The 20,952-nt window shown below is 39.0% G+C and overlaps 1 protein-coding gene across 1 annotated transcript; it reads left to right on the top strand.

Moving 5' to 3' along the window:
* Positions 1 to 1,426: 1,426 nt before the first annotated feature.
* On the top strand, positions 1,427 to 20,952 carry KATNBL1 (katanin regulatory subunit B1 like 1). Its single transcript, XM_048306541.1, has 10 exons — positions 1,427 to 1,532; positions 9,653 to 9,780; positions 10,555 to 10,595; positions 10,960 to 11,239; positions 12,653 to 12,771; positions 12,965 to 13,015; positions 13,101 to 13,190; positions 13,733 to 13,822; positions 14,246 to 14,339; positions 15,834 to 20,952. The coding sequence occupies exons 2-10, from the start codon at positions 9,667 to 9,669 to the stop codon at positions 15,864 to 15,866; spliced, it is 912 nt and encodes a 303-aa protein (XP_048162498.1). The 5' UTR covers positions 1,427 to 1,532; positions 9,653 to 9,666; the 3' UTR covers positions 15,867 to 20,952.

Raw genomic sequence — 20,952 nt, 5'->3', positions numbered from 1 at the left:
GAGTTGTAGTGAATGGAGTGACATCAGACTGGCAACCTGTCCCGAGTGTGCCTCCTGTCACTATTGTGTCTCCATCCTCGTCCCTGTGCTCGTCAACATCTTCATTAATGAGCTGGACACAGGACTGAAAGGACTACTAAACAAATTTGCAGACAATACAAAACTGGGAGGAGCTAGTGACTCCCTGAAAGGCAGGGGGACCCTGCAGAGACAGCACCACAGATTAGAGGACTTAATCACCAACTATATGAACCTCATCAAGGGAAACTGCTGAATTCTGCAGCTGGGATGGGGCAACCCTGATGTATGGACAGACTGGGGAATGAAAGGCTGGGAAGCACTGCCACAGAAAGGGCCCTCGGGGTTCTGGTCGATGGCAAGTTGAACATGAGTCAGCAGTGCCCTGGCAGCCAGGAGGGCCAGCTGTGTCCTGGCGGGCATCAGGCCCAGCATCGCCAGCCGGGCAAGGGAGGGGATTGTCCCGCTCTGCTCTGCACTGCGGCGGCCTCACCTCGAGTGCTGGGGGCAGTTTTCAGCACCACAAGATAAGATGTCATTAAGCTATTACAGAGCATCCAAAGTAGGGTAATGAAGATGGTGAAGGGCCTTGAGGGGAAGCCATATGAGGAGTGGCTGAGGTCACTTTGTGCAGCCTGGAGAAGACTGAGGGAAGACTTCCTTGCAGTCTACAACTTCCTTGTGAGGGGAACCGGAGGGTCCTCTCTGTGGTGAACACTGACAGAAACTGGGACGACGTCCTGAAGTTGTGTCAGGGGAGATTTAGGTTGAGTATTAGGAGACGGTTTTTCATCCAAAGGGTGTTTAGGCACTGGAACAGCACCAGCCTGACAGAGTTCAGTGCTCTCGGGCACACGCTGTGACACCTGGGGATGGTGCTATGCAGGAGTTGGACTTGGTAATCTCTGTGGGGCCCTTCCAACTCAGCTTATTCTGTGCTTCTGTGATAATGCAGCAGAGCGTGGAGCTGCCACAGATTTCTCAGCCAGTTTCAGCGTTGCATACTCATAACCACGGCTCGTCATTGGCGGCCTGCAGAGACGGCGGGCAACGCAGACTGCGAGGTCCGTGATTCGGTATCATTCGGCATTCCCAAGTTCCTCCTCCGCAGCTCCGCCCCCGGAGACCGCGCGGGCGCGCAGTGACGCGAGCGGCGCGGGGCGGGGCGGGGCGGGGCGGGGCGGGGCGGGGCGGGGCGGGGCGGGGCGGGGCGGGGCGGCGCGGGGCGGCGCGGGGCGGGGCGGGGCGGGGCGGGGCGGGGCGGGGCGGGGCGGGGCGGGGCGGGGCGGGGCGGGGCGGGGCGGGGCGGGGCGGGGCGGGGCGGGGCGAGAGACGGTGGCCGGCAGAGGGCGCCGCGATGCCGCGCGGCGCGTGCAGCGGGGCGTGGTGCGGCGCGCGCGGCCCGGCATGCACCGCGGCGGCGTTTGAATGGCGCAGGCTCCGGGCGCCGGGCCTCGGCAGTAGCGCTCCCGCCGCTCCGCCCGCCTCGGCCCGGCCCCGAACATGAGCAGCGGGTGAGTGGGGCGGGAGTGCCCGGGGCCGCCGGCCGGGGGGAACGCAGCGGGGCCGCGCTCTGCGCCGCCGGGACCGGGCGCGGCTCCGAGGCGTCGCGCCGGGCGTGCGGGGCGGTGGCGGGGGCCGCGGGCGGTGCGGGGACGCGGATCGCTCCGTCCCGCTCCCCGGCCGCCTTGCCCGGCCCCCCGGCACGGCTGTGTGCAGTGCCTGCCGTCTCCAGAGAGCGAGTTCTGGCACTTCGGTCCCTTTCTAAAATGGTGCCATCAGGCTCAGCTCGAAGCAAGCGTGTGCAATGGCAGATATGTGCCAGGAGAGCAGGGAAGGCTCTGGTGCTGCCGAAAGGAAGGACGACAAGCTGGGTGTGAGGCCTGCTGACGGATTTAATTTCTTGGGTGTGACAGATTCCAGGGGGAAGGAAGGGGGGGGAAAAAACCTAAGTGCTTGAAGATCAGATCCTGCATTAATTACTTTGTTCAAAAGCTTTCAAATTATTTTTTCCGTGCTGGATGATTTGGCATGCAGATTTAAAATAAAGACGTTCTGAATAGGGAGATCCTTTTTAAGGAGAGCGATTAGGTGGTGATCTTGGAAATCTTTTGTTTCTGTTTTTGTAATACGCTCTGCTTTGGAGGAAGGTTAAGTCCGCTTGCTTAAAAGCAGTTTTCGTCCATCTCTTCTTGGAACGTCATTTTTGCTTTCCCTGTTCCCCTGGTTTTTTCTTCCTCTCATTCTCTGACTGTAATCAGGAAAATAATTTAAAAAATATAGTTGCCCATGTTTAGTAGAATTAAAGCATAACAGAAGGTAGGTTTGTGCCTCTTTGGCCTTGCTGATTGGAAAGGATATGTTCTTGTCTAAAAATGTCACTTTAATTTTGTATTAACAGTCCATGTAATTTTGATTTAAATTTCTCTAATGTTATTTCATTGAACTTTTGAATTCCTAAACTTTATAACTCAGGATTTAATCATAATATATTAAAAATAATATTTTTAAGGTATTTTTATATGTATATTAGAAAGCATATGTGAGTATTTTGATACGCATGTATTCTTATAGCTGTGTGTATATATATTCACTTACTTTTGAAACTTCTCTTTTAAATTTATTTTCATTTTATTTAATTATAGTGTTATATATAATGTCTACTATATATTTCATTTATATTATTTAGTAATAATTTAAATTAGTTATTTTTTTAAAAAGAATTAAGTGTATGTTGGTCCCAGGGTAAGAAGCTTGACTATAAATAAGGAAGGTTTTTTTAAATACTATAAACAGACTAAAATCAATAATAGGAGTGTATTTGAGGGTAGCATAAAAAACCATGTGAAAGCTGTGTGAAATGTAATCAGAGACTGTTCAGCTAAGTAGTGAGTACTTCCTTAGCCTCCACTAAGTTTGGAGCTTGAGGAGTTTACCAGTATGTCTGTCTCTGGATTTGAATTCAAAATTCTTGTTGCAGTTTTTTTAAACTCTTTGGGTTGAGCCATAAATGGTAAAAGAAATTGCTGTATTTAATTTCATGAGTAGTTTCTTAAAGAGTTGTGTATAATATTAATGTGGGCACTTTGGTGGTGTGGGAGTTTATTTGCTTTATAACACCTCTCAGTTATAAACTTACTCTCAGTCCAAACTTACTATCCCCAGAGTGTTCATAAGTGAAAGTCAACAGGTAGAAGTATCTTTAGACACTTCATCATTAGTGAAAGATGACTTCAGAAGCTGTTACTTCATGGCAGCTTAACATCTTTGTAAATGGTACCTCCAGATGCAGAAGACTTGAGTTTTTGACTTCTTTTTTGTAGAAAATGTGAATAGGGTTTAGTTATTAGACTCCTGGGTTATTTCCACAAGGAGAGCTAATGCTCATGTGGGTTCATCCTCACGAAACTTGAATGAAGTGTCACTTGTAATTTTTGGAGGTTCATTGTGACTGATAGTGGGCCACATACAAATTCTATATGTAAGAAGAAAATGAGCTTAAATCTTAGGTACAAGCTAATCTACTATAGTTAGTTGTTCAAATTGTCTTCATATTTACTGCAAATTTAGTGATATTTCTGTTGTTTTTATCAACATAATAAAACTTTAAACTGGAAAAAATGGCCTGACAGGTATAGCACATTAAAAAACTGTGTTCTGCTAGCATATAAGACACTATAATGTTACAGAAAAATTTTGCATTAACATACTCCTTAGAATCTTGAACTCCACTTCCTTTTTTCAAGAAAATTCAATATTTAACAGCTGGTGAACTGTCAGTACATTAATTGCTAAAAAAGGAATTTGGGAAAAAACCCCTGTTTCCTATTCAAAGGATGTGGAAGCCTTCTAAAACAAAAACAGATGGATTTTGTAACATTTATCAGAACTAAAATGAAAGGAAGTTATGTCAAGCTTACAAAATCACTTCTACATCAGAAGACAGTGCTAGTTTATTTTTGTAAGCAAATCACCCTTTTGGAAGTAAATTTGACATAACCATTCTTGGAAGTTTCTTGTGAACACTGTAGATCTGATAATGGCCAGTGAAATTAGTTGACCATTACTGATTCCCTGATCCATACCTATTTGGAATGCTTTCAAAGCATGAGCTCCCCTCCTTGGGAGTAATGATCAATTAGCTCTTTCATCTAAGTTTAATATTGTCATCCTTGAACTTGCATTTGGTTACTGTGGGATGGGTGAGAATCACAGGAACATTTGCAATGGCTAGTGCACATGGAATGCTACAGGAAAAGGTAGCTATTAGAATTTGGACAAGGCACAGGATAGAATAATGTGTCTTTTAAAAAGTATTGCTGATGACTTAAGATACCTAGCTATTTTACGTTTTCCTTGCTGCCGTACAAAGTAGTCCAGCCTGTGTTCTGTAAGAAAATAATATTATGTTAATACATGTGTAGATTACATAATGTGCCAAGAAGAGTTTGTCCCTCTCTGGGGGCCGTGCCCAGAACATAGGACGATGGGAGGGAGTGGCAGAGTTGTTAATACTTGCCTTTGATAGATATGCACTTGAAAGCCTGTTAGTGCTGACTTCCTTTGCCTAATTCTGGTATGACCGGAAGAGTTTTATTGCATCTGGGAGAGATCAGAGATAGAAAATACCAGTAGAACCATCAAGAAAACTTTGCACAGGTACTGTCTTTTGACTGTGGGGACAAACCAGCTTCTTCTCAGGATATATGGCTGCTGTTACTTTAGTCCTTCTGCTTACCGAAGATTGAAGAGAAGAAAAGAAGGAGAAGGGAAGATTGTCTGCTTTGAGAAATCACCCACAGGATAGGGGAAGTTGGTGGAATTTGATTCTATCATCCTAATGAAATCATACATCTCTCTTCAGATTTGCAGTCTACCTTGTTACAGTTGTAAAACAGTTTAGGATTGTATGATGGACCAAGGCAGAGCTGAAGGGACATGCATTCTATCCTTAGTTTATTTTAAAAAACTTTGTTAAGCAAGCGAGATGCATTGGCCTCAAAGAGATGGTATAGCAGATTGTCCTGATCAAATACAACTAGCTGTGCTCATCACATGGGAAAAGTCAGAAATTAAAGACATTGAGGTATAGATTGTTTGACTCTGGATGAGTTAGTGTCTAATGCCAGTTTAAAAACCTTCTGTATATATCCCAAAATTACAAGGGGCTGTAGTGTCTAATTAGCTATCTCTAGATGATACCCAATTTTAAATAGGAAATCAAAGTTGTGAAGAGCCCTGTAAAGTGCCTTACATCCTGTAGCATTCATCTTTTTAATTGCTGGCCAGCCAGCATTTTCTTGGGTGTTACTAAGCCTTTTGAAGCTGGTTTCTTGAGGTGCTAAGTTTACTATTGAACTGTTAGGTTTGTGTGTACCAGATTCTTCTGCTTGTGTTCTGCTCTGTCTGGACTACGTGGGTTGTGTATCTGAGTTTAATCACTTCCAGTCTATTTTTTTTTTTAATGTATTTGCACAGTCTGTCCTAGAACCCATATAAAACATTTGGGTCCACAACATCCTATGGCAAGTTCAGGTTGATTATATTTGCCCGCAGCTTACCCTTGTTAGTTTTGATCTGATCTTCATCTATTGTCTTTTGACCCTTTATTTTTATATTGGGCGAGAGAGAGCACGATCTCTGTGCACCTTCTCCAAGCCATTCATTTTGTAGGCCTTTGTATTTCCCCTGCCAGCTATAAGTAGCCACCTCTCCAGACTGAAAAGGCTGATCTACTCAGCTGTTGGTTATATGAAAGGTATTCCATGTATTTTTAACTTGCCTTTGTCTGAGCTCTTTTTTACTTTATCAGAAGTTTTTTTGACTTTTTAGGGTTGGTTTGGTTTTTTTAAAGAAAGTTCACTAACCCTGCACTCAGTATTTGAAATACAGGTACAAATTAGTTCTGTACACTGTCACAATAGTGTTCTGTTTATTTTTCTTTTTATTGATTCATATGGAGCACTGAGCAGTCCAGATGATCTAAAGTAAACTGTCCTATATCCAGATATTTTTGTGGGTGGCAGTTACTAGCTTAGAGACTGTGATTCCAATAGGAACCCAGAATTTTCTCATACCTGCAGATACATAGACTTTGCTTTATACTAATCTATAATCATTGCTTCTGCTTATTGTACCTCACAGTCGTCCTCCAGTTCTTCAGTTAGCCCTCATCTTCACAGTCTGGTATGGCTTCGTATTGTCAACAGTCTTCATCCCCTTTTGTGAGGTAATTTGTGAACATATTGAACAGCATAAACCAATGCAGGTTTTCCCCAGGGATCTGGAGGTGATTTTCTGCAGTGTGGAAACTGCTTAGACAGTTTATGGCTGTTCCTTAGATACCTGTACATGCAAAATCTTTCCCTTTTTTCACTTGGTTTCCTAGTTTACTCAAGATTTAAGTGCAGGACTTGGAAACTCAGAATCTATCAGTTGCCCTTTATCCATGTTGTACTACCCCATACTCTTTATAAATTCCAATAATTTTGCAGAGCAGGACTTCATAGAGTCATGGAATAGTTTGGGTCATAATGGACCCTAAAGGTCTTCTAGTTCCAATTTCCCACTGTGGGAAGGAAGGGACACCTTCCACTAGACCAGACTGCTCAAAGCCCCATCTAACCTGGCCTTGAACACTTCCAGGGACAGGGCATCAACCAGTTCTCTAGGAAATGTGTTCCAGTGCCTTACCACCCTCACAGTAAAGAATTTCATGCTAATATCCAATCTAAATCTACCCTCTTTCAGTCTGAAAGTTACCCTTTGGCCTATCACAAATGCTCTGGTAAAAAGTCCCTCTCCAGCTCTCTTGTAGCCCCTTCAGGTACTGGAAGGCCACAGTGAGGTCACCCCTGAGCCTTCTCTTCTCTAGCCTGTGTTGCCTTAGTGACAGCCAGGCTGAATCTTTCCCATTATATTATTTGTTTGTGTCCACTAAGTCTATTCTTGGTTACATTGTTTACTAATTAGCGCAACAGAGATGTGAGTCTGGATCTTCCTTGAGGTTGTCTTTAAATATTGACCGTGTTTTCCATGTATACTTTGTCAGGTCCAAGGGAGAGGTTCTGCACCTTGGCTAAAAACACAGCTATTTCATTACTGTTTAAATGTTCACTGATACTTCTGCATAATTTGAGACCCTCAACAGGAAACTATGGAAACCTCTCTAAACTGTTGGACAGTAAAATCCTTATGTATGACTTCGCTTCATTCTCTGGCCCTTTATATCTGATCATCTTTTGACCTTTTAAATTTCTTTTACCAGTCTTTAAGGAAAGAATTGATAGTTCTGTTGTCTCATTCTGTTTCAACTGGGAGGCTGGGGGACAATATATTCTTATGTCAGATTTGTCAGAGTGTAAAATTCTCTTAATTTTTCTCCTAGACACATGCAACCTTTTTAAGGAACTTCCTTTCTTCCAGGGTCATCTCTCTCCAGCTTTCAGGTAGCTCCAGTTCAGGTATTTTGAGATGTTACCTTAGGCTCTTTAGAGCCCAATATTAAAAACTGATATGCTAATTGAATTTCCTTGGTAGGACATTGCTTTCTAGCCTTCTGATATTTTACACTTCTTTTAAGCAAAAAGCATTGTAGTTATATAATGCTGTCATTTATTTTGGTGATCAGATTCTTTTGTACTGCTTAGTGTGAAAGATGAGGATAGATAGAGATCATTTATTAAACAAGGAAAAATAAGGAGCAGTCACTGTTAGGCATGAAGAATTGTAAGCTGGTAGTATGTTATGGGAGTAATCACAAAAATTATTCTTCAGGAACAGAGATTAGGAATTTTTTTAGCATCTGATGAGATGACTGTGGGGTTTAGCTTTGGTGGGTAGAGGTTGTCCCCCCTGTTATTTTAGAGTTGCTTTCCTCTTGGTATTATTCTCAAACAGTGGATAGAAGAAAAGAAAAAATCAAGACTTTTCCAAGTCCTCTTCATCTCTGGCCTGAATAAAAGGATGGATTCATTTGGATTTTAGGGTTATTGGGTTGGGTTCTTCTTCAGAAGTCCAGTTGTTCAGCATATGCCTTATACAGCCCATTTTAAGTCCAAATAATGGTTTTAACCAGCCTGATAAGCAGAGGAAAAGGTGTTTGGTTTTGTGAGGTTTTTTCTAAACTTCAGGGAAAAGTTTATTTACAAGCCTGTGTGGAAGAACTAGGAAGTGTGGAGAGCTGACAAAGTGATAACTCTTCTGTCACCATCCCATAGTGTGGAAAAATTAAGTTAATGAACCGGTCTTAAGCCCAACTTATATCTGGAAAAATATTGACCACCAGCTGTTAAAGGTCTTGCCCTAAATAATGCTGCTATTTGCAATTCTTGCTGTAGTCTGAGGGCTTCGTGTTCCCATCTTTAAAGGTAAGGGATTCTGTCGGTAAATATTCCATTTTTTGAGAGAGGTATCTCAAGTGAAGTTCTTTAGTACTGATCCCAGTTCTAAAGAAAATTGAAACATTTGAAGAAATTTTTTTTTCCACTGTACCCTACAATGTGGATTTTAATGTGCCTGATGTTTAGAATACAGCATCTATCTTGTTTTGAGACTGCCACCTGCTTGTTTTATTTGATGGCCTTTAGCTGCTGCATGGATCTTCATGGCTAATAAGCTGTTTCCCATCTGGCTTATTCAGTGCTCAGTGTCTTAGTCTTTTAAATGCTGAAGTTCTTAATGGGAGATAAATCTGCTACACAGAGTAAATGGGGTAGGACTGCTGCTGAAGATGGACAGAGGAGATTGGAGCACTCATGTTGGGACCAGAGTTTCACCTTTTAGGGGAAAAACCAGTAATATCAGAGCAAGTGGTTGTCTTTTAGAAGTAGCATAGGATGTCTTGCTAAAACACTTAAAGAATAGTGCCTCTAGGATGATGTAGTTGTTGAAGCTAGTCTCAAGCAGTGGATCTTCTGATGAGTTAGAAAACATGCAAAATCATATGTACAACTGTCTCAATCTTGGTGTTGATGCTTGTAGAAATATTTGCATACTTCAAGACAAGGGACTTCAGACATAGAATAAAGTTGTGGGGTTTAGTATTAAAAATAGCTGAAGTTCTGTTTTAACAAAAATGGGGTGGAGTGTGCATTGGCCAGTAAACTAAGGGGAATATATTTCACTCCATTTTTTTTTTTTAACTCTTGTTATTTTGATGAAGTTTGCCTTCTTCCTCAAAAACAGGCATCAGTTTGTTAGCTGCCTTTTGCCCTTGGAACCAGTTGTGGAACCAATCATTTTTCTCTAGGCAGCAGATGAAATTCATAGCATGAGGAAAGAGTCTCATAAATTGCCCTCTTCTTTACTTGAATTCTTGTTTGTATGGCACCCCTCAGTGCAGGTGTAGCAAGCTGGTCTGAAAACAAAATCTCTTCCTCTCTTTCTTGGAGTGATTTTGGTTTTCTTTCCTTTTTTTTGAAAGCTAAATAGGGATTTTGAAATCCTCATCAACATGTTAATAATGATAAGGCCTTTAGCTAACATTCACTAAAGGATGATGTCTTGGGTTATTTATAAGATGGAAGATCTTGCAAATAATTGAATTCTTTTAACTGGTGTTGCTAGCTGCATTTGAAGAAAGTTGATGGAATGTTTTAGAAAATACAACTAAATATCTTTCCCTTGAGAACAGGGATTTGAGAGATTATGGCATCTGAAGCTCACAATGTTAAAAACCAGAAAGTATTGCATATTGAAGGTCATCCCATTGATCTCCCCAGAAAAAGAATCTCTTCTTCCACTAAAAAGATCATGAAGGAGGTAAGCTGTTTGTGTTGTTTGGTGGGTTTTTTAATGTCCCTTGACAAAACTGAAGTAAACATTTATCAAGTTCATAGTTCTGAGCGGTCTAAAACTAGAAGCACAGCACTAGTAAGCATTTGATATTTAGATGTGCAATAGAACTTGAACAGCAATTATATTATGAAAACTATGTGTTATAATAGATGCAGGCAGCAGCTGCACGGATCAGTGCATTGTATCGTCCATGTGAGCAGTAGGTACTGGTGCAGTCTTACTCATGCCTGCTTTTCTGCAATCTTGCTGAGAATGTTTCAGTACGGGAATTCTATCGTGAAAAAGTTCTTTCTTGCCAAGAGAGCTACATGGCACAAGTGAGAAGTGTAGGTGAAACATTCATTGAAATGGATCTGTTGTATAGTCATACAGCTTCTTCTACTACATTGGTAACATGATTTTCACTGGATTCTTGCTACTCAGAAGCAGTTTTTATAACCTCTTACCTGTGTTACTGGCTAAAGAGTAAGACAGTGGAGTACAGAAAAAGCACTAGAGAGGCAAACTTACTGTAAGACTTCTTCAGTAAGTGGCGAAGATGCCAATATTCTCTGTTTGTTTATTGAAATTATTAAAATTCACATGATTTTATGAGTCAGTTTTAACAAAAAAGATCATAACATTGCCTTGCTGATGTGCACAATGTAAATGTTACCATTAATGCTAAGTAGTATAGATGGGAGTGTTTGACCCTTTCTAGTAAAACAGCTTTTTTCTTCTCTGTTTCTTTTCTCCCAGGGTAAGAAATCTCCAAAACAGCTGGCTTCATACACAAACAGGTAGGAGGGCTGTGCTGTGTAATATTTGAGTTTAAAGTGTGACAGAGGTAGGAAGACACAGTTGAAATTGATTACAACACCAAAGCAGACACAAACGGATGATAAGTCTTGATTTTAATGACAATTCTTGGTTCTTGTGTTTTCTTTCATAATTATGAGTCTCTGCATTAATAAAAACAGAGAATATTGGTGGCATAACTTTTGATAACCCAAGTGTCATTAAGGCATATATTGGGGGAAAAATGTTTTCAATAACCCAAAAGCTGACTGCTGAATTCATAATTATATGTATATAAATAAACGTAGTAATGCGATTGATTTGGTTTGGAGCAACCTTCACTAAAATAGTGCTTTATTATTGCAGAGTAACGGTTGGAAAAACGGTGACCAGTCCCCTCTCTCTTTTCAAAGTGGTATATTGTAAAAGGAAAGTTCATTGTTATACTCCAAAGCCTTGTTACAGAAAGAAACTGTGCCCTAAATCTAGGGGCCGTGACATGGCAAATAAAGAAAATGAACTGGCTTGTGCAGGGAATCTGCCAGCAAAACTTCACAACAGTCGTACACACTTGCTGAATTCTAGTGATTCTGGCTCATCTCAAACAGAAGGCCCCTCATCCAAATACAGCGCATTTTTTTCGGAGGTGGGTAGAGTTTGAAGAAACTTCAGTTTAAAAAAGAAGTGTTCCTAGTACTTAGCTGTGAAAGCTTGCTTTCTTTAGATTAATTTCCTTCAATTCTTTAAATACCAGGTCTTGTGATTTACTGTCTCTGTCAGTTAGTGGTGATACTGTTGTCAACAGTAATAGTCCTGCCACTTTTCTCCATCTTTGTGTCAGGTCAGAAGCTCGGATCTGCCTGACTTGACTGGATTAAACTTGTACCAGCACCAATGGAGAACGTTGTTTTGACCTGCTTAGGTTTCATGAACCAGCAGGACATGTGTCCATATGTGTGTTCATAGAAGTGTAAAAATGTTAGTGTATCAGTGGGGATAAACTGGTGAGGTAGGTTAGGACAATTTTCAATAGCAGTATCAACTTTGTGTGCAAAACTAAGTGTTTGTGTAAGACTTTATTTCTTGTTAGGATTGGTTGAGGAAACTTAGTGGATGCTTGTAGGGCTTCTGAAACTGGATAAAAGGTCAGATATTTAAATGAAATGGATTTTGTGACAGTGAAGGCCATTTAAGGCTCTTAATGTTGAAGCTTGCATTTCTGTCACAATAGATTTTTATTATTCATCGAGGCTTGCATGTGTTTAAAGTGAGGCATCGCAGGGAAGGTAAGATCAGAGACTATCACCATGCTGTCTTGTCACAGTACATGTGGGCTGCCGTGAGGAGACAGCCCTGAGACCTCAGTGGGCTGAAGGCACAAGTCTGCAGCACTTCTGCACTGTTTAATTTGATGGATTCAAGAAAAGAGCAGAGTAGCTGCACTAAAGAGGTTGCAGAAAGAAGGGTAAAGAAATGAAGACAGGGAAGATTCATTTTCTGAGAAGCTAAGGACCCAGATCATTGGCCTCTGGCCACAGATTACTATTTAACTGGTTTGAGAGGTGTGTGTGGCTCTGCAGTGTTCATTCCAATCCAAGGTCTAATTAATTAAAATGCCTGAACTTCATTCAGAGAGCAAGCTTTTTCAGAAATGAACCTTATCTGTCAGAGTTTGGAATAATACATGTAATTACTTGTGTCTAAATTGTGTCAAAATTAATAATCATCTAAGTAAAATGTTCTCAGAGTTGGTGAGAATTATAGGCTGATGCTCATGAATGCTCATTTTGATTATTAGATACCTCTCTTAGGTGGTAAATAGGTACAAACCTTATTCTTGTAGCTTTTGTGTAAAGTAGGTCTAATCTTTTTGTGCCCCTTCTAAGGGAAATTTATGATTTTAAGGCTATCGTTAGATACATTTCTAAAACAGACTCATCAACATACAGGTAGAAAAGTCTATTATCTTATACCAGATTATTATATTAGAGTAGCTTATTGTTTTATTGCTGGCTACCTAACTTGTGGCAACTTCTTTTATATTTCTAAAAACATGCAGGTTTCTCAGGACCATGAAACTATGGCTCAAGTTCTTTTCAGCAGGAACCTGAGACTGAATGTAGCTTTAACCTTTTGGAGAAGGAGAAGTATAAGTGAACTGGTAGCCTACTTAGTGAGGTAAAATAAGTCTCTTCTTTTATATCCTTAAAATGATAGCAATCCCAAATATGCCACAGTATTTCTAGCAGTTCTGTAAATGTTGTGACTTTGTTACGCTTTTTAAATCATAGTGGAAGCATATACTTCAACTACTACTACTAGTACTAGGATCTACTAGTAACACTTCTGATTTTATTCTTAATGTTTCTAGGATACAGGATCTTGGAGTAGTAGTAGACTGCCTTCCTGTGCTTACAAACAGGTACAAACAAAAAAAAGAGGGGGATTAGAATCTGCTTATAACCACACAGAAGTTCAAGCACTTCTGAAACATCTTGTTTTTTAAGTTTACAGGAAGAAAAACCATATGTTTCAGTTGGCTGCTGTGTAGATCTTTTGCCTTTAGTGAAATCTCTGCTTAAAAGCAAATACGAAGAGTAAGTATCAGCTTGGGATGTTTTTAAAACACTATTACTTCCGGGCTATGCAGAGCCCTGGAAATTAATGGTTTTTATTCCTCTGACTCTTGTTCCCTCTGCCCCTTCTCCCAACTCTGCCTTTCTCAGGAAATGAGAAAGCTCTGGAATAGAAGCTTTCCTCTGAACCTTTATCCTTTGACAAAGCAGGGGTGCAGAGATTGTTGTATGCAATGTTAGGGGAGAGGACTGGGTTTGCCCTTATGGCGATTTATTTATCCTAAACAGTAAAAAAGAATAGCACTGAGGTTTTAGTATGCTTTATAACATGAAATCAAGGCAGAGTTTTCTTCTACTTTTTCAACAAGAACTTCAGTTACCACTTAGAAATTGCAAAGGTAGCAAGTATTTAAACTTACCAATTTGCCTAGGTTTTTGTTCTTCCAGAATAGAAAATGTGTTGCTTTCTAAATTGCTTACCAGTTTATCTCAACACTTTATCTGGCCTGTGGATAATGTACAGGGAGGAGGAAATGCATAATGTGTAAAATGTGTTGTTACAGATATGTGATAGTTGGTTTAAACTGGCTTCAGGCTGTCATTAAAAGATGGTGGTCAGAGCTATCTGCACATACAGAAAAGGCAGAAGATGGGTGAGTATAGTGTTGGGAAATACTTAAATATGTTCCTGTAGCCTAGTTCATCTCAATCTGTTTCAATTTTGATAAGTAAGAGCATAACTTGCCTACAAAAGGCGAAGTTACAATTTTAAAGATTAAAAGTAGTTCTGTTGTTCTTAAGACACAGGTAGGTGGTGTTTGGAAGCTTACTTTAAGGGTAGTCAAGTAACTGGGGTTTTTTTTCTTTTTTTTTTGCTGCTGCTGTAATACATGTAGGACATAGTCATATCAGGGATTATACAAATGCTGTAGAAGTTAAATGAAAATTTTTGAGATCTTATGGCAATATCTGTTGTATAGGCTGAGTCTATATGCAGTACTAATAATTCTTTTTAGTAAAAGAGACTACTGAAATGTACTTATGTATGTTATAAAGTGATGTTCATTCTCTTTCAGAAATATTAATATTTTAAAACAACAACTAAGTGTTTTGTGGGAACAGGAGAATCATCTTACTCTGGTTCCAGGATATACTGGTAATATAGCTAAGGTAATCCAGTTCTGGTTGTATTCAGTAATAAATGTGGTTGTATCACCTGCAGTATTCCTCTTGTTTTACGTATGCTAAACTGTGGTTGGACAGAAACACTTTTACTTTAGTTTCTGCTAATGCACAAGTGTATTGCATGGTTTTTACAGAAATCTGGAGTTGATTCCCTATGATAGTTGTGTGATTTAGAATGGTAATAATTTTTTAATCTTTGCTTCTTACTTCACAGAGGAAGCATCTCCTTAATAACAAAGTAGCTAATAGTAATGAGCCTTAAAATTGACGTTAAAAAGGGCTTAGTTGATTAGGTAGACTGTGAAAGGGACAGATGTTTTCTCTTAGATCTGTTGTACCCATTGTTGTAAGTGTAATGCAGAATGGAGAGTCTTAGCCCAGGAATGTCATTGGCATTTGCACATAAGGTGACTGGGGCAAGTGACAACATACTAAATTCTAAAGCTTATTGCTGGCCTAATGCTTAGAAAATGATGAGTTTGTGGAGAGCAGGAGCCTGTCTGAGATGAATCCCTGCTTACATTTCTCAGTAGGTTGTGGTATCAGTAGCATAATAAGGGTGTCTGGTAGATGCATGTTTTGCTGTTCATGCTCATTTCTATAAACATGGCTAAAAGTTACACTAGGTAAGAAACCCCTCCAGGTGGAGGGTCCTGACGAAGGTAGTGAGAAGGGAATTACAGCAGACACTTGGTTGTGTGCAGGATTTGAGTGAACTTGAAAAGAACTTCAAAATTGCATCTTTTAATTACATGATAAGGAATTTTGTGGAATCTATAATTCTATGCCTAAAGAACTGATTGCATTGATGTATCAAACAAGTTATTTCCTTTTTTTCTGGGACTGCTGTGCACCTGAAACTTCAATTTTGATGTCCCTACAAGGATAATTACAAATGTCTTCCAGAGTTTCAGTCAGCAGAGATGCAGAAGAACTGAGTTCTAACTCCCAACTTGGTAGAGCCATGAGAGTATGTACTGTGGACTGCCTAGTTCTTTTGCTAGATCAGCATAGCAGCTATAGGTGGTGTCAGTTTGTTTCCCTAGGGTTCAGGTTCCCTTTAGGTTCATTTGCTGGCTTCTTAATGTATATCAGGATAGATTGTGAACAAGATCACCTGAGCAAGAGGAGCAAAAGTAGTACAAGAATGTTGGAGGGTTTGGCTGAAGGAATATGTTTTAACTACGTGATCATATTATGATGATGATCTTTCCTGTTCATGCAGGGAGCAGAGCAATAACAAACTAAATTGATGGCTTTGAAAACTAACCCTACTCTTCTTGCAGGCTTTTTAGTACATAAAGAAATGTCATTGAAAGCATTAATTGAAAGTAATTGTGAAGATAACTTGTTCTGAAATTTGGGCAAATACAATTATTCTTGTGTTATGGTCCTTATTGGTTGCCCTGCTTCAGACATGGAGTTGATGTTGGAGCTATAAGGAATGTGACAAACACTTTCTCCTTTTTTTCCTTCTAGGATGTAAATGCTTATTTATTGCAGCTACACTGACATGATGGGGAAGCTATGTGTGCTTATGTGGTGAAACAATCCCCTGAAGTATCCCTGAAATGTGTACTGAAAGCCTTTTGAGAAATACTGGCAGAAGAGAACTGAACTGTCAAGCTGTTTAATGAAACCACTAACAAAACCCTAACAAATCTACTTCACATTGAAGTGGAAAATGTCTAGTAGGAGCAACTTTTACTTCAGTGAGGTGAAAGTGCACTATGAAAACTGTATGCCTTTGCTGCATTTGGGATTCGCTCAGTTACTAGGTATTCCTTTAAATGCCACTGTATTTTGCAGCATCATCGCATAAAAGAAGATGAATTATATTGTCATGAAGACAAGACAGCAGAACCAGTTATAAGGAACCAACAAAAACAATCAGCATTAAGAGCTTTTATATGTCTCTTTCACAAGAGAACTACAAAATGCACAACTATCTTCCAATTACATTAAAAAAATACAAACAACTTTGGGATATTCATTTACTTCTATGTTTTAATCAAATTATTAAAGACAGTTTTTGTTTGCACTATTGAGAAACTATACAGCAAAGATGCCTTAATTACTAGTGTTTCGAAAAGCCAATGTGTTAAGATGCAAATAGCTATTATGTTCAGATTGTGATGAAAAACTACAAAAATCAGGGTTTCACATTGTGTAGTTAATTGCACATATACAAAGATTCATGTATGAAAAATATTATAAATACCTGAAGTTAAGCTTGGATGAACAGTTACTGCAAATGTCAGCAGAATGGTGAATTTATGTCTAACAAATGTTTTTATATTGTATGTGGATTTCTAACACAGTAATCTTGTTCTGTATCATTCAAACTACATGCAAATAAGTAAATATATTAAATGTATCTACTGTTTTTTCTTTTCAAGTTCAAAACCACCAATTTTTAGAATAATCTCTTCCACAATACTTTTTATCATAGATATTTATGTCTGTTGTTTGAAATGTTTACAGCCAGGTGAGGCCATGTTATTCAAATAACACCCTTTTTATACTACCTCCTTTAAGAAACTGACAAAGAGCTTTTGCAAAATTGATCAAGTTTGAGCCTGATCAGTGATGGCAAATTCATACCAACAAATAGCATTGAGAATACAGCTATAAACTGTTCTACTGTCATATTGATATGCTGTTCTATTTAAATTTAAAAGCTATATCTTAATAGCTCTGAGGGAGTCTTAATTTTAGGCTTCCTGTTTCCTTTTTTAACTTTGTGATTAGGAAGCATGCTTTTTCAATTAAAACTTGTGAAGTGCCAGCTCTTCACTTAAAAGTATACATGCACAGCATGTATGACCAAATAGACTACTTTCTTAAAAATAAGTACTTACAAAGGTTGTTTTCATACCTAGCATTAAGCATGTGCACTTTTATTGACATGCAGGAGATGAGTCTTTTGATAGCCCCAAGTAGTTTTTTCTTTACAGATTAAATAAATGAATTTTAAACTCCTCTAGTGGTCAATAACTTTAGGCCTCCTGTTGCTTCATTTTGTATTTAGTTTATGTATCATTGTTGCTGACTTATGAAGGCCAACTAGAAATCTGTCATCAGAACTTGGTGCTTTTGGTTATTTGACTGTTCTGTAAACCACCAAAGGTTTTGCGTTTCCTAGGGCAGTCAGTAACAAAGAGTTTCTGTGACATCCCAAAACTGAGAACTTTGTGGGACAATCTGGAGACATGCACATAGCCAATATTTTTGCTAGAATTGTTGTGTATCAGTAGAGATATTTCATGCTCAAAAAGTTTTGAGATAGGACTTTTCAAATGTTCTTACTATCAATTAAAAATTTAAAGGAATTATAGTATGACAACATTCTTGTATTACTTTACTGTTCTGTTGAGCACTTAAATGTAAAAGTATCAAAGTCTAGTTTCATCATTTGGGTAATAATTGCTGAAACTCTTAGATTATTCCTCAAGGAGAATACTGTTTATGGAAAATCAATTTTTTTTTTTTTTTTAATAGACAAAATAATGGCCATTTATTTCTGATTAGAGAAGAAAGCGTAGTTGTAATTGATTAAAGGGATACTCTAGTATTTAAAAATCCAGCTTGAATATAGATTTAGATACATGGGGCTTATAATAAATTCTGTATGTGGCCATAGAGGTACCAAATCCTAACTTCTTTTAAGTGCTTTTGTTTTAGAGGCGAGGTAAGATTGACTTGAGGATCATTACTGAGGACTATCTAATAAAGAAATGCATTCTTTTTAACTGCCGAAAGTTGTATTTTGACAGCATCAATAATACAGTATTAAACATTGTCATTAGTATCTGTGCCTTATTTTAAATGAATTTTTTACTGTTTTCAGGCAGCTACTAGACTGTAAGAACAGGATTCAGGTGTCTGTATTATCAAATTATTTTTTCCATCATGTTCATAATTCATTTAAACTATTCACACTGATATTCAGGTTCAGCTTCTTGTATTCTCTTTAGTTCTCAAATGGCTAGGAATCAGTTTTGCTGTTACAGAATGTACATGTATAATATCTGGTCAAAGTTGACATGAGTTAAATGTCTTAGCAGCTGTGTAACTCCACTAAATTCATATAGTTGTCTCGGTGAATCTAAGAATAAGTTTATGAGCTATCAACGTGCATAAATGCTAATCTTTGTGATACTTTCTAAAAATGCTTTTTCTAGGATGTATCAAAAGATCCAGGCAGAATTAATCCTTTTCCTGTATGTTCTTGTGATGCAGAAGCACATATGTACTTGAGGATGAAGGATGCCTCCACAAAGCTGTTCTTCGTGTTATACCACTTGATGTGAAACTGATGTCTTTGAAAAACAGTATGTCTTTTGCCTCAGTGTTCTCTGAAAGTACTTGAGGCTGTTTTGCTGAGGGAGTACTTCTTTTAAGTGTGACCCAAGATTTGCCCATCCCCTAAACTGAAATTAAGGAATCCTTCTGGCAAACTGTCTCTTTCTGCAGGGCTGAACAAAAAAGTCCAATATTTTGTAAATGTTAAGCGGCCCAGCTGAGGTATTGCTGATAGCTTGCTGAAGAGTGGAGATGAAAAAAGCTGTCCCATTAAGTAGCTGGGTATGAAGAAGTTAGCATGTCTTAATGATTATGTATGTCTCTGTTTTGAAGGAGCTATGCCTATTTCTCAGGAAAGAGTCCTCTACTCTTGTATCACACAGGTGCTGCAGTTCCAGACTACCTAATAGTGCTTGCAGATTGTTGCTGGTATTAAAAAAATTAGCTTTAGCCTTCTAGGAGCTTACTGTTGTCTGCAGTGAGATATAAATAAAATGATTTCTTCCCTCCTGTAGGCTGCTTTATCAGAGGCTGCAGTTTTAACACTTGAGGTGCAGGAGGGATGGGAGAGTAGGAAAGGACAAAGTATGCATGCCCTAGGCTGAGTGACATCAGCCCCACTGCATTATACCGAACGTATCTGAAAGCAGGCTGTATTTTCATTTTCTGGTACATGAAGTAGGCAAGTTTGGAGTTGGAGGTCTTTATGCATTTTGCATTAAAGAGATAAAGGTTTTGAAGATGGATGCTCCAGTGTTAATTTGTTGGGATTTTTTTCTTGAAAGAGTGGACATTCTTGTGAGTGGAAACTTGAAAGTATATGTGAAGCTTACATTTCAGACTAGCAAGTGGTTGCTTTTACCAGTTCATCTTGCCAGATCTTCCAGTTCTACAGAAGACTGGATGTCTTAGTGTGGAGATTTGCAGCTATTTTTTGTGCCTAGTTCTCTGGTGCAAAGTGAGACTGGTGGTTCATAGTTAACTATTTCAGAATACAAAACCATGCAAATTATGGTACTGGTGTGAAGTTATTCCAGCTTTGCACAATGCAAATGCTAAAGTTTATGAAAGCAGCTGATTCTTTTGAGATTAACTTTATATTGAGCTGATGCTGTATTAGGTAAGGAAAAAAAATCCAGCTTTTAATAGCCTTGGTAAAAGCCAGACAGTGTAGTCTAATTTTTGCCTTCAGTCTACCATCCTACACACAGTAGTCATTGTAGGCTCCAGATAAAGATTCACAGAGAAAATAGATTGAGCATGCTTGTGTTATTAGTGCTTTTGTTAACCTTCTTTAAACAATTTATGTTTATTCCATGAGTTAAATGGCTTGTTTTATGTCTCAGAATGAGACTAAATTGAACTATTTTTCTCCCCCTTTCTGCATATATTCTTTAGCACTTAATGATGTTATTTATTGCTCATCTACTTTAAATATACTAAGAGATTGTCTTGTTAGAAGTGAGAGGGGGAAGATGAGAATTCTAGACAAAACACAGGGCTAGCTATTTAACGTGATTCAATTTGAAGCAGTTTTGAAAAATTTCCATCTTTAAAACTTTTCCCGCAAATTTTGTTAATATCTATGAATTGAAGTGTGCACTCACAGCTCTAAGTTTGACTTTGAACTTGGTTGGAAAAAAATAAAATGCTTTCGTTCTAAATAACCAGAGCTGCAGTATTTGTTTCTGTTCTTGTTTTCTGCATTGAGTACTAAGCTGGACTCTCATACTAACCTGCCATAAGGGAGGCATGAGGTGTAGCATTGTCCCTTAAAGGGATAAAATGGAAATATTCACAACTATTGCAGACCTAGACTATTTTTGTTTCTGCTCTGACTGTAGTTTTGTAGTATATCTCTTTGTGTAGATTGTGGCTGCTGATCACATTGCTGTAAAATGAGATCTACTTTCAGCTTGAATGTATTCCACAGTGTTCCTGATTCATACGGATCGCTGCTTCAATTCAGGCAGTCATTACTTTGAGTGCTGTAGTGTAGATTAGCAACTAAGTGTTGGGGTGTCAAACATCTGTTCTTCGCTATAACAAAACACAAGGATGCTGCTTTTATCTTTTCCGCCTTTTTATTTTTCCCTTATTCTTTCATTTAAGTGCTTAGAACCATTCGAATCCCCTTTGGAAAGTGATAGATGCCAAAAGTTGATAAAATCCTTTTACAAATATGCTTCTGACTTCTTTTAATACAATTCTGTGAATAATAGTTTTCTGTGGATTTGGGAAGGAGGCTGTTTTCTGTATGTATAGGCTTGAAATAAACAGAACTAGTGGACTT

Source organism: Corvus hawaiiensis, chromosome 6, assembly GCF_020740725.1.
Source record: "Corvus hawaiiensis isolate bCorHaw1 chromosome 6, bCorHaw1.pri.cur, whole genome shotgun sequence".
In the NCBI taxonomy this organism is placed as follows: Eukaryota; Metazoa; Chordata; class Aves; order Passeriformes; family Corvidae; genus Corvus; species Corvus hawaiiensis.
The sequence above is the reverse complement of the archived record's forward strand: the minus strand, read 5'-3'. Positions and strand labels throughout refer to the sequence as shown.